Below are 14,600 nucleotides of genomic sequence, written 5' to 3' on the forward strand. Positions count from 1 at the left end.
TACTTGTAAAAAAGAAAAATTACTGGCGACAAACTCTTCTAGACAAAAACTTTATTTAAATAAACACAGTGCGTTACATTTACGCTAAAAACTTCGTATCGCATCGCCGGGAAACTTTGCCACAAGCGAATAAACTACTGGCGAATCAACTGGCGAATTGTGAACAAATTGTGGCAACACAGCGAGTCGGTTAATTAAACAATAATTACCACGTAAATCCAGATTAAAAATGCAGTTTACTTAACCAAGACGATCCCAAAAGTGCCTGAATATTCTTAGAAAGTCCGCTTTCACTTATCGACACTTCGCCTTCGCCTGTCTTCACTTCGCCTTTGAAGAATGATTTATATCACTGCTGTATTCTTTAGATTTTGCTTAGCGTGTTTCTGTTGGCTTGCATTTCCATTAAGTTCTTAAAAGGCAAACTTTTGTAAAGGAAGAAAACGTGTAGCCATGTTTTCAAAACATAAACTGCCGTCGGGAGCAAACTTGCCGCTCGCTTTCTCAACCTCGTTGGAAACCATTTGAATTCTGGCGCTGTGATTGGTTGAGTCGTACTACTCTAGATGCTGATTGGTTATATTTTTCACATGTGAAGAAAGCTATACGCGAAGCTGATTGGACGTATCGCTTTTTTCACATGTGAAATATAGCAAATATAGAATTCTATTTGCAAGGTTTATTGCTTAAAATTCTCGCTATATATATGATAAAGAATCGTACTACATAGGTGAATAGATAAATAAATGAATAAATAAATAAATGAGAATAGAATATAAAATTTTATAATAAAAGTAGGTGTAAGGTAAAAATTGCAGTTAAGAATTAAAAATTAAAAATTTAGTCCATTTCCCAGAACAAATCGGGAGTGATAAATTAAATAACAAATACGGTAGTTGATGAAAAATTCATTAATTTTAATAAAGTACCTTTCTTATTTTCAGGATTATCGTAGTGTATCTCCAATATGACGACTTTTGGACTGTCAGCTTTTCCGATTGGAAATCCAGCGTGCTCAGGATAATAGAAGTCCTTGTAAAGAAGATTTTCTGCGTTAGTACTGAGAGGCATCGAGTAATCTTATGGCTAGAAGTCAGACATTCGATTGGAAAGAAGCACAGCTATTGCCCTAGAGTCAGTCACTGCTCTTTAAATAGGGACAGGGTTGTTTGTGCTGGGTGGTATGCCTCCGTATTAAACCCCAGGGGAAACACAAGCATAGCAACAGTCATTTGGGTCTAGTAGGGTTGAAGCAATCAAAGAAATTATTTCTATTTAAAAAAATACAGTCAACAATGAGTCTTGGAGAGCTTATAGAACAACGATGCTTTTAACCAATATGCGACAATGTTAAATGTAATTAATTAGGGACGGACAATTATATTTTCCTAGAGGGGGTGAGGTATGAAACATTTTCCTCTGCAGACTTATTTTTATTCAGTCCTCTGCAAACATTTTTTTTGAATTTCAACCTATGCTTTGTTATACATATCGTGTTGCAAACATTTATTTGTCTTTCTAGGCTCTGTAAACCTTTTTTTCAATACTTTTCATACCACCCCTTCAAAATAATGGTCTGTCCCTCATAGCTATTTAATGTTTAAGCGCCTTTAGCTTGAGTCACCAATCAACACCCGTCTACACAGGGAGCTAGAGCCTGTTACACACAAAAAACCAAACATTATGTCCAGACATAATGTTGTTTATGTCGAGGCATGTTCATTTGATAACCTGTTGAGAGGTTCCGTACCAGGTACAAAGTTGAACCATTAAGATATTATGGCGGAGTTTGCTATGTTAAAGCAGGAACAATCGCATAATGTGTCCTTTTATTCCTCGCCATTGAAGTGTCGAGTCGAGAGATCAAGAAAATATTTCTCTCCACCACCCCTTATCGCCGACCAACGGGTTACCCTGCTATCGCGGTTTTTCCGAATTTTTATCCACTTCTGTTCGTTTTATTGTTATGGTGGCGTTTTTTGGCGCCCCACGTTTACATTATTGTTTAATCTGTTCAGATTTTCTATATTTTGTTATGACTTAGAGATAATTGATTTAATTACTTTAATTATTATTATTATTGAGTTCTTGCCTTCTCAACCATTGGAAGTATCCTATTCAAGAAAAGCTCGCGTCAAAGGTCTTTTATCCTAGGAACGTGCATCGATATAAATAAAGTTATCGTTATCATTACTATCATTTTGGTCGTGTGCCAATATTTACTTACTTTTCCACCTATTGCCCAAGCAGCAATAGCTGTTATTCCCGCACACTCCTCGATCGCCGGAGGCATATTAGAAGAATAACACATGCCAGTGTAGTTCAAGTGGTGTTTTGGGAAGTTATCGCTGCACTCGTACACCAACATGTGATGAACCACACCCTCGTGACCAGCTTCAATGATTGGCTCAACCTAAGTTTGAAACAAAATGGGAAACAGTGAAGAAATTATTCAACATGTCACAAGCGTGGGACAAAGAAAAAATCTAAGTCCCCGACGGGAATCGAACCCATGGCCTCTCAGATACCGGTTGGGCGCTCTAACCAACTGAGCTACGAGAGACTCGTTGTGAGCTGGGCCATTTTCTAGCTTGATATATGACACGCGTCCTGCATACTGCTAGGATCAGCAATGTCGAAATCATAAAATGTGTAGTATATAATAAAGATGGTAAATTGTAGTAAATAATACGACGCTTGTGTCATGTTGAATAATTTCTTCACTATTTATCACCGAGCTTGAAATTTACCATCTTTGTTATTTACTACACATTTGATGATTTCGACATTGCTGATCCTAGCAGTATGCAGGACGCGTGTCATATATCAACCTAGTAAATGGCCCAGCTCACAACGAGTCTCTCGTAGCTCAGTTGGTTAGAGCGCCCAACCGGTATCTGGGAGGCCATGGGTTCGATTCCCGTCGGGGACTCAGATTTTTTCTTTGTCCCACGCTTGTGTCATGTTGAATTATTTCTTCACTATTTATCACCGAGCTTGAAATTTACCATCTTTATTATTTACTTAAAATGGGAAACATCTTCCATGAGCGCTGAGAATTCTAGAGGATCGATGGTTTTCAAGTTAGTAGGTTTGATACATCGGAAGTTTTTGTTTATGGTGCTGCTGCTGTGGTTTTCCTGGACAGTCATATATTGTTAAGGGGATTCCTCAGAAATAAAAGTTGACGATATATTTTTCTTTAACTTGCCACGAATTTTCCTACCAAGCACTATTTTGAATAATAAAATAAAACAGATAGATCATCGTGCTCAAAAATGTGATATGACTGGGCCAATCTGTATTTATGCCTGTTGTGCGTACAAAGCACGCGCGATATTTTATCGGTCTACATTACATTTTGCGGTAGCTGGAAACAAAGTCTTTTAAAGTAATTCTAGCTAATATTTTAAGTCTTTTTTTTTGTTTTCACCAGGGCCACCAGGCGTAAAATTATGCGCATTTGTGCAGTGCAATACTGAGGAATCGCCTTAAAGACATTTTTTTTTTAAAGGAAAATTCTACTTTTATTAAAATGGAAATTTTAAACTATTGTGGTTATTTTTATATTTTATTCAATAGGCCATTTCCGAGTTACCCTTTGCCTCTGTTTCACAACGAGTTTCACAAATGAGTTTCACCTACAGGTCCATTTTCATGCAAATGAAACTAGGGTAACTCAGAAATGGCGTATTTGGTAGGTTATTTTATTTTTACTTCTTATTTTTAAATTTTACGAAAATCCTTACTCTCCTTATCTTTGCTATCATTTCAAATATGTTCCATTTGCTCTTAAGCACCTTTCCACCGAAAACACACTTTTCAGGTGTCCGTTGACTGCTTTAAGTGCCCGTTTACCGTTTCAGAGTGGTGTACTGACCTTTAAGGTGGCCCGCGGGTATTTATGAGGCTAACAGTTCCCTTTTTCAAGCGCGTTTTAAAACGGGAAAACGTGAAACGATTGCTTAGATTTTTGAGAATCTAAAAGAATAATCCTTAAACTATATAAAATCATAAATTTTGTGGCGATCAAACGCGATTTGTTTAAGCTGTGAGCGATTTTCGGAAGCCTTCGTTTTTAATAAAATGCGATTATTTTTAAAATGCCACGGTGAATTTTTTTGTAATTACTTCAAAACGCTGCCAAACAGTTAAAGTTTACGCACAACAACTTACAGGAAAATCCACTCCGTAGATTTCCTGAACGAGCGACTTCTTTATTTTGCCTTTAAAAACTGTTGTGTTGTGCGTCTGTCTTGACCGTCGCATAAATATGATACTTATAAAAACCAAGTACCAGCCAGTTTTGAGGCTTATGTCACCTTAATCTTGTGTGTAAAATTTAAAAAGATCGTACATCAAATGTTAGCAGTCAATAAAGATAGATGCTTTTCTGCCGAATATTTGAAAACATCAAACAAATGACGTAATTTCAAATTGCGAAAAATTTGTCGATTTGTTTTTCATTATTTTAATGTTGCAGCTAAAACAGGATGTTGCAAAGGTTTGTGCCAAATTTTAGCGTGTTCCTTAAATACGGTTTGAAGAATTTCGGTCGGAAAGTCAGGTACATTTGCTTTCCAAGTTCCAGTCGCTTTGTAAACCTCGCATTTCGAATAAAGCTATACTGTTGTTTTCGAAGAGAGGTGTTACTTTCAAATTCCGCACGATCTTCTGCCGTTTGGAAACAACACGGCTTGAAATAGTAGAACTAAAATGACAATTACCGTTCCCGAAAATGTATTCCCTGGCGGCAGAAGATCGTGCGGTATTTGGAACTATCACCTCTCTTCGAACAACAACAGAATAATTTCACTCAAAATGCGGGGTTTGATCGCCACAAAATTTATGATTTTATATAGTTTAAGGATTATTCTTTTAGATTCTCAAAAATCTAAGCAATCGCTTCACGTTTTCCCGTTTTAAAACGCGCTTGAAAAAAGGATCTTTCAGCCTCATAAATACCCGCGGGCCACCTTAAACGAGAGATGACTGTATATTGAGATGATAAAGTTACCTTAACAATATGGTGAGTCTTATTCACTTTAGGAATCTCGAATACAGCACATATGTAGCTAGTGCGCTTGCTTGGAATAGCAGTCTGAAAAATAAAACAGATGACGAAATTTTCTTAGTCGTAATTCTGGCCACTTCAAAGACTTTAACCTTAAAGGGAAAATAAATGGTGTTTCTTACTGGTTATAATGTTGCTATGGTAACCAGTGACGTCATGAAAATGACACTAACTTGTTCAGCAATGATTGGGCATTTGTTTGATCTATTTTTGTAACAAATGTTTGTAGCACTGGCCCATTAACCTGTGAGAGCTAGAAAATGTTAAAAACTGTTGTGAGTCTGGTGACCCCTATGTTTTATCATTAAATAATGATCGGCATGTTGGGATACATCCCTTTGCAAAGTTAAACAAATTTCTCCGGAGCCGTTTCAGAGCCACCTTAAATTGTCGTTGTAGGCCACTGTAGATCAAACATGCTAATTTGTTCACTGATGTTCGATGGTGGTGTTGAATGTTATTTTGCTATATTTCTGTTAAGTCAAGGATAGACACTGTTATTTCCATTTGTATCCACTTAGCAGTGCAACAGTATTTTATTGTTTTCGGGAGCGGGGGGGGGGGAGGGGGGGGCAGGAAAAGGATTCGTCACTCAGTGCTTTTATCTGGCAAATTAGTATCATTTATTTTCTGCAGTGATTATTAAGCGACATTCCCCTTTAGACGTTTCTCGATTGGTATGGGTATATAGGTATATGCGAGGTTTCTCAACTTCCTACCTTGTTATGCCTTATTTCGAATGTCTTAATGTCTGATGGTAAAGTTGGTATTTTTTCAAGACTGTTCAGCAGTAAGAGACTTCTCGGTCCCCTGTTTCCAGGACTGTGCTGTGGAATGGCGCTTTCTGAGGACGGATCATCAGGATGATAAGCATAAATAACTTTGGTTGTTCCGGCCTGGTGAGAAGAAAAGGTATGGACATAATAATGTTATCATCGGGAATGCCATCGGTTTGTTTAAGATATATATTGGATCGATGGTTAAGTTGTAAGGATAAATATTTTGATTAACGAGAAGTAATCACGTTTAGTTAGCTTGTTAGTTAGTTAGTTAGTTAGTTTTAGTTAGTTAGTTAGCTAGTTAGTTAGTTAGTTAGTTAGTTAGTTAGTTAGTTAGTTAGTTAGTTAGTTAGTTAGTTAGTTAGTTAGTTAGTTAGTTAGTTAGTTAGTTAGTTAGTTGGTTGGTTGGTTGGTTGGTTGGTTGGTTGGTTGGTTGGTTGGTTGGTTGGTTGGTTGGTTGGTTGGTTGGTTGGTTGGTTGGTTGGTTGGTTGGTTGGTTGGTTGGTTGGTTGGTTGGTTGGTTGGTTGGTTGGTTGGTTGGTTGGTTGGTTGGTTGGTTGGTTGGTTGGTTGGTTGGTTAGTTAGTAAGTCAGTCAGTCAACTTCGTTCCCAGGGCTTTTCCCTTGGCGATTTGGCAAAAAATCGCTAAGGGAACAGCCCTGGGAACGAGGTTGTCAGTCAGTTAGTCAGTCAGTCAGTCAGTCAGTCAGTTAGTTAGTTAGTTAGTTAGTTAGTTAGTTGGTTTATGGTTCAATTTAAAAATCGCTAGACTGTTTGATATAGAAAGGTAGGTCGTTCCAAAGTTTCGTGGCGTAAAAAGGAAAGAATCTTTTTAAAAAGGGACTCAATAACAATACCCAGTTAATAAAATTAAAACAGAGTAGAAAAATTACGTTATCGATATATTTTGGCGAAATTCGAACATTTATGTCCATTCGATCCATTTGCGCAGTTTTCACCAAGACGTTCGGATTCTCTCAAATCAAGACAAACAAAACATGCTCCAGAATCCCAATGATGGAGACTGAGGAAAAATGCAGATAGCGGGGCTATGATCGGAAATCATGAGTCACGTGCACTTGGTCGGCTAAATGACAATCTCCGTGATTAGACGTTTACAAACTTACCTCAATTTTGTTGTCCTGTGGATCGCAGGTGTCAAACTTTCTTTTAAACTTCATTGTCGTTTTCCCATTCTTCTCTGTCAGTGAAATCAATTCATAGTCCTGCTGAGAATCAACCTTTGGCATCATGCGACCATCTGCATGTCGATCCTATAAAACAGTAAGGGATATTGGTGATTTACATTTATTGCATATTTTTAACTTGGGATAAAGGTACATTTTGGTTAATACAGCTTATCAACACTACTTGTTGCCTGGAAACTTATTATGGACAATTTATAGCTAAATAGCAAATTAATTCTTGCAAAATTTATGTCGTTTGTCTATATCTCAGTGTCCCATCAGTTATTTCTACACATTATCTGATTCTTAAAACAAGATATTCATAAAATCGTGTGATTTTTTATGGATCATGGTAATTCTCGCTGTACACGTTGGACTCCAGTAATTTACAGAATGTTTGATAGTGGATATAAGAACAAAAGAAAGTTAACTGAAGTCGAAAAAGTTATAAGCATAATACCTAAGGAAATTAAATGGATCATGTATTATCCCGCGGCAACAGAAGACCACTGATAGCTAAATGATAATACAGAAGCGAAACTGCGCTTGTTTCTTTTCATGGGAACAACCACTTAAACGTTTGTTATTTTGAAAGTCCCGTGAGCCTTATCAATCAATCAATTTCAATCAATCAATCCATCAATCCAGCATTTCTCGCGATCAGTTGAATCAAGCCGAGGTCAACCGTTAGCATATGAGATTGAGTTATCTGCATTTGAATGTTCCCATTAAGTATGTTCAAGTGCTTCAAAACATGAAAAGGAATGATTAAGTAGACATGAAATAAGTCCGATTGGGCAGCTCAAAACCTTGCGATGTTAATGAATCCATCCACCGCACTGCTAAGTGGATGGATTCATCCATCTTTCGCTGCTAAAGTCGACTTTTGTCGACATTTGGAGGAGCAGTCAATGAACCACTTCTGACGTCATCAATTTGATTGTCAGCAGATTCTGGTGATAAGCATCTGATAGAGTTAGGTTTGACCTTTTCAAAGAACTATTCATTTTGCGTATCGGTCGCATCCTGACAGAGCTAATCGAGAAAAAGTAAACCACTTTTTGGTGCAAAATCGGTGCTTAAACAGGCCAAAACACCTGTAAAAGATCGAGGTCATCTTTTCAGGGTTTACCAATGTTTTAGTCAAAACTTTTTTGGTCTTAAGGAAGGACGGATACAGTAGAAAGAAGTGGAAATAACAAAGTCGAGAAAAACGAAAGGAAAAGGAGCAAGAAAAAAAAATGGAAACGATTTCGCAAAAAAAAGTCCAAATTTGGCTTATGTGCATGCGCCAAAGTACAATTTTGTACCGTTTTCCATGGAATCTTCATCAAAATCTTGCTGCATCGTAGAAAAGTGTTTTTTAAGCAAAGCTAAGGGAAATCCAGTATCGTAGCATCAAAAATTCAGTTTAACGGTAAAAAAAAACCTATTTTTGGAGAAATTTAGCACTGAAAGGGTTAACGAAGGGAGCCGGATGTGTTCTAAACTAGAGCGCTTCGGGAGGTCTTACTCAAATAACCTTAAAATGTCTTTTATAACCCCAACACCCACCTCTCTTATAAGCCACCGTATCCCCCCTCTCCGTCTTTCCATATTAGCTTACTAATGTACCTACAAAACATTTTTCTTCAAATAAAAATTGGCAATATCAGGTTTGCAAGAAGGGTGCATTTATCACTCTGCACAGCTTTTGATTAGTAGCTTCCAATGTAGCCGCTCCTATCTCTAACACTGTGACGAGTTATATATGTCAAGTTGTGGCAGAGTTGCGTCAATGTTTTGCTTCAAAAAAATAATATATATAAAAAAATAAAAGTAATCTAGGGGTCATGAATGGTCCATCAAAATTTTGCAGTGCTCGCAAAATTAGGCTTCTCCTCGAATTGGCTCGCAAAATTTTAGTGAGTGCTCGTTTGCTCGTGTTCGCATATTTTTGCAAGTGCTCGCCTGCTCGGTTTTTAGTGGGGGCGCTAAATTTTGTCAATGCTCGTGTTCGCAAAGAAAAACCGCTCTGCTCGCATGCTCGTAAATGCTCACAAAGACCATTTGATGCCGATTAATCTTTCTTGCCCTTTATAAATGAATTTTGATTTCAAGACGTTAGTTCTACGCCGGTACAGATTTCGAATGGAATTCAGTTGGGTTATCTTTTGCAAGCACTGGCAATAGATCTCACATTTGTTATTTCAGTGTACTTAATGAAAACATAGCTGCGTAACTATATTGACGTATGCAGATCTTCTGTATGTCCGTCAATTCCTTTTGTTCTCTCACGATAAACAATTGTCACGCTAGACTGAAGCTCAGTTTTCTCGTATTCAAACCTTTCCCACGGCCTTGGCAATAGTTTAGCAATCTTGTAAAATGCCGGAGGTTAGCTTTGTAAATAATCCAACTCGCGCGCCTTCAATGATTCTTAGCTTATGCGTGACTACACTGACCTGCGAACGTAGTTGAGTTGAGGATTGCTGTTTCAGGCGGGAATCTGTTCCTACGAAACGGCTTGATCGGATCTTAGTAAATTTAGTTTCACTCACCTTAAAGTAAGGTTTGCCATCTTTTACCCAGCCGATCACAATATCAGCTCCTTTCATCTTGCCTTGACCGCTGGAGATTCCAAACCCGATCCATCCAGTAGTTTTGGCTTCCACCGTGAAAAGAATCTCTTTCTTTGCAGTGCTGACATTCCAGTACAGCTTCACATTTTCGTCTTCATCCAGAGAAGCAAAGAACGAATGCTCTAATGCAAGATCAGCTGAGGCTTGCAGCACAAATAAATGTGCAAGGAAGACGCACAGTGAAAAAATCATCCTGCATTGTCAACGACGGCAGCTTGCTTAGCGCTTGTTGTGAGCGCTATTTATAAATAAGCTTTCGTGAACTGACATAGGGATTACGTCATTGCGCATTATGATGACAAGGTCATTTTGTTACTGAAAAATACAAAAGCGGTAAATGAAGCAAAACATTAACTTTGCTTTTCATTGTAATGTTAATTGCAACCCAGATTGTAACATGACGCAGCAATTTCTATAATTGACACACACACACAAAGGAGGAATCAATCTGCGAGGGATCATTCTGCGCTGCAGTTTGTGGTATATATCTAGCTTGATTTAGTAAATCAAAGATCTCTTCGAGATACCGACTTTTTTGCATGAAATATGAGTCGAAGGTTTATCCTGTGCATTGTTCTTCGAACTTATCATTACAGTTGCTTTGTAGTTTAGTTTAATAATGTCCAATCTTCGCGGAGGAAATGTTATATTTGTCAGTCACTAAGTTGTTTACACTTATCGATGCCTTTTTTTTCTAAATAGTTGTTTCCTTTCGAGTAAGACTGATCTACGCTGTTTAATGCAGGGTTCCCGATTAAGGCTACGAGTCCCAAACATTCTGGAATGTGTGTGTCTGGAAGAACGCGAAAAAGTGATTAGTTACTCGTGTTTAGCGTGAGTCACGCAACCAATTGTCACGAAATTTAGTGCCTAAGGTAGGAGAAACGTTCAAACCATGTCCATTTTAAAAATTGATAACTCAAATGTTAGCGATTTTTTGAAGAAAAAAATTACAAAGCCTACCGTAATTGTATAGATGCTTTCAGAACATGTCAATTTACACACCTTACGGGTTAAGATGTGCACATACCTTGAAATACCCGGGGTATGGTGGCATTTATTTGTGGAGATAGAGCGTTCTAATTATTTTCATATGTGCCTCAACTTTAAACAGCCATATAAGTTTGTCAATAATGGCTCGTCCGCGCCGGGTATTTATACACAGTTTCCTCAACATTACACAAATAAATAGTGCAAATTTCACCGAGATCTGACAATTCTAAACCTTAAAATTGCAAGTACCTTTTGAGGCAGTCGATTACGTTAGGGAAATTAGCAAAATATGCGTTCGACGCTTTGTTTTTTGCGACGCCACATTGAATTGTTGTAGGTAGACCGCTGTTCAATATGTTCAAGGCCGTATCGTTACGATTGCTCCACGAAAAAGCACGAAAAAATTCGGATATTTCCGACTACTGTCGGAGAAAACATAACGGCGTAAACTAATACGATACACATAGCAACGCCAGATTTTGCAATTGCGTACGAAACTCATGCTGCGTTTTGTCTGGGCTCTGCGAGGGTCGGATATCAAGAGAGCTTCTTCGTGGGCTTAAGAAGGCTTAAACAAAAGCATATATTTAGTGAATGCTTTCGAATTATATTTGAAGATGAAATACGAAAGAATTTTGCTGTCTTTGACTAAAATTTCGCTCGAACTGCGTAGATACGATCGCATGTTGTAAAGCCATTCATGCAACATTGCTGTCAACGCGAGGTCACATCGACTCGGATTGCAGAGCGCTAATCATTAACATTGCAACCAACTTTGGCCTAATTTTTCTCCGCTTTTAAGCTAAAAGAAGCCCCCATCTCTTACATTTGTTTTAACTTCATTAATATCTTTGAAAAGAGCGAGTTTTTTGGTCTGGTTTATTTTTGATGTTTGTAATTTTTTAACGATGTAAGTGTTAGTGATTATTTATTCGTGTTTTAGCGTTTATAGTTACGTGCGACGCTTTTTATAGATCGCCTTTCAAAAACGCTGACATGTCACATTTTAAAATTGTTATATAACGTTTGTAAATTTGACAAGTCACGTTTTTTCTACGAGATCGTAAGTGTTGCAACATTGACGCACTGCTATTGAGTGACGAACAGTCCCTTGAGAGTGAACAAGAATGCGGTAAGAGAGGGAAAAGACTCCCCACTATATCTTTCTATTTTGCTTGTAAACAAGCAAAAAAGTCGATAAAAATAACAATAGAACTTTCCCTATGTGATTTGTTTGACAAGATCTATTGGTAATATTAAGATAGTCTAATGAGAAGTATTGCGAAATGATGTTCTACATTACATGGAAGGCGGGTGCCCCGGCTAACCGAGCTACCATGGGCGAGCCAAATTTCCATACGTTTCTTTAGAGAAGGCATCGAAGCGTTTTTAAAATGCAAGGCGGGAAACTCGCCTTGCCGGGGCACTCCGTCTGCTTGCCGGGGGCACCCTTTTAGGCGGGATAGCTTTTTGCCATGTAAACGGTTATGCCCGGGCGCGTGTTCTTAAATTTAATTTGAAGTTAATGGCATAAAATGTATAAATTCTGGACCCAAACAGTGCTATTTGACCAAAATTAGATCAAACAAGACGCTAGGAGAGCGTTCACTCTGGCCCTGGAAGTGACTTGGGGGTGGAGGATTAGGGAGGAGATTGGGTACGTATCGGAACTCCCGCTTCCTGTAACTTGTGTCACTTTTTGTGCCACGTTTTTTTGAAAAACAAGCTCGAGATAGACAAACAGAAGATTCGAGACCTAGTTACTTTATAGCCTACTTTACCTAGTTACTTTATTTCTGTAAGTTGTCAATTTGTATTTTGTATTATTTTATTTTTTTGTAAAGAAAACTGTGCATGTCTATTGTAAAAGTGTCTGTTGTTGAATAAAGTTAAGAAAAAAACACTTGTGTCACTTGTACTGCCGGGTATGACAGGCTAAAATAAAACATAAAATACAATAAAGAATAAAGTAAAGCTGCCTAGATAAAACTAGGAATGTAGACGTGGTTTTACAGTGTGAAGACTTAAATGCAAACAAATAAGCAAAATGACCAGTAAACCTAGACAATATATAAACGATGTACCAAGGGACTGGCGAAACCACATCGTTATATCGGGGAATCGTTAAACGTCTTAAACCGGGATTTCGTTCTATTGTAGTAAGGACTCGCTAATGAAGACCTTGACAAAATATGAAACCATCTCAATGTGGTGCTTCTTGGTGCAGAAAAGCGTTTTTCGGGAGTTACTTACGAATCACGGAAGCTTTGCGTGACCACCAAATAGCGGCTGCGAAGGGCTGTTTACACAACTCCGAAAACTACATGGTTCCTTCCAAAAACTAAATTGGTAGTACTTTCTACGCTCTTCATTTACTTTACTATTAATGAAACTATTTGTTTGCATTTTACTGGAGTACTGGAGTGATTTTTTAAATCTTTCATAAAACACAAAACTAAAGTCTGGTCGCCGTTGAAAGATGATCAGATAACACCGCGTCTGTCTCGAATTCGAAACAAAGATCGATTTCCCTTCAAAACCTAAAATACCGAACTAAAGATGGACAAATGAAAGAAACGGGAAAGAAACGTTATTTCAGATTAATTTTCATAGAAGATGAAGCAAAGAAATGTATTCAAAAGCGTCAATTTATGAATTTTAAAACCCGTGAAACAACCCTCGCACGCTTAATTAAATTTATTCATGCAAAAGCATTTCTTGTACTGCGCGCAGCGGACGGCTTTTGCATTATAATTTTTTACTTGACTACTTTTACTGATCCTTCTAAAAATTCCATCTAAAATTCAAAGCAATAATAAACATAACATTTGCTTTCTGAAGTCTCAAGAAGCCGCAGAAAGTCCTTGGTCAAGTCCATGATTTGTATGGCCATCCCAATAAAATGTTTCGTTTCCCATGGCCCGACCAACCCATTTTTTTCATAAAGTAAAAAAAAAATCCAGATTCACTAGTCAAAGAAGCAAGTACGTCAATTTACAAGCACACCATCTTGTTTTAGAAACAACAATTGGTGTGATGTCTTTGTCTTTAACAAAACATCGATACTACGTTATTTAAACACCGTTTAGGAATAACGAACGAAAAGACCACGTTTTCGAGTTGACTTTGTAATCAGGCTTTCTTACGTAGCAGCCCGGCCTTTTCTGGAACCCAGAACCCTTCAAGTGTTCATTCTCTTATATGAAATCTGAGCGATGCTCTCACAACTTGCAAAGCAATCATCGGGGCGGTAGTCAGCGGCTGTCTCTAAGGCGCATGAGCAGCTCCTTTCTTTGTGAACTTGCCAAAACAATAACAACATGGGACCAGAGAGAGAGTTCGATTATTTTTTTGTTTATAGTAGCAAAAAAAAGTTTTCTAAGTTTTGTCTTTAAAGCAGCGAACATTTCTCCGGAAAGGTTCTTGGTGTCAATATGTGGTGTTTGTTATGAAACAAAACCATCACGGAAATGGTAATGAAAACGTGGCGATCGCCGGATCGAATTTTCCCGTGCCGGTTGGAGCTATTGTTCTATTGTTCAAGAAGTTGATAGTTTTGTTGAAGAGCAAAGAAACCCAAGAACCGTTAAGAAAACGAATTCGGATGTCAGCAAGTTTGTCAAGTCCATTCAAGAACCACCTCGCTCAGAGGAAAGAAGTCTAACCGAAATTCCTCCAGCAGAATTGGATAACTACCTTTGTCATTTCATTCTGGAGATTCGAAAGACAGACGGAGAGCAGTATGAGCCTGACTCCTTGACAAGTTTCAGGAACTCGATTGAACGACACTTGAGGCAACAACAGTATAAATACTCATTGATTGAAAGCCGCGAATTTGCCAAACATCGTGAAGTCTTGAAAGCTAAACGGAAAGAACTCAAAGGAAAGGGAAAAGGCCGAAAACCAAATGCTTCTAATCCATTTTCAAAGGAAGACAGAGTGGAAC

The 14,600-nt window shown here is 38.0% G+C and overlaps 1 protein-coding gene across 1 annotated transcript in view; it reads right to left on the reverse strand.

The window, feature by feature from the left end:
* Nucleotides 1-9,913, reverse strand: part of LOC144628489 (DBH-like monooxygenase protein 1) — a 28,913-nt gene extending 19,000 nt beyond the window's left edge. The window contains exons 1-6 of the mRNA XM_078486597.1: nucleotides 9,581-9,913; nucleotides 6,981-7,127; nucleotides 5,794-5,970; nucleotides 5,018-5,101; nucleotides 2,228-2,413; nucleotides 930-1,032 (exon numbers count right to left, since the gene is read on the reverse strand). Coding sequence (XP_078342723.1) covers nucleotides 930-1,032; nucleotides 2,228-2,413; nucleotides 5,018-5,101; nucleotides 5,794-5,970; nucleotides 6,981-7,127; nucleotides 9,581-9,853 — 970 coding nt within the window. The 5' untranslated portion in view covers nucleotides 9,854-9,913. The remainder of the gene's footprint in view (nucleotides 1-929; nucleotides 1,033-2,227; nucleotides 2,414-5,017; nucleotides 5,102-5,793; nucleotides 5,971-6,980; nucleotides 7,128-9,580) is intronic.
* Between the last annotated feature and the right edge of the window lie 4,687 nt (nucleotides 9,914-14,600).

This window comes from Oculina patagonica, chromosome 10, assembly GCF_052425735.1.
Source record: "Oculina patagonica isolate OP01 chromosome 10, crgOcupat, whole genome shotgun sequence".
NCBI lineage: Eukaryota > Metazoa > Cnidaria > Anthozoa > Scleractinia > Oculinidae > Oculina > Oculina patagonica.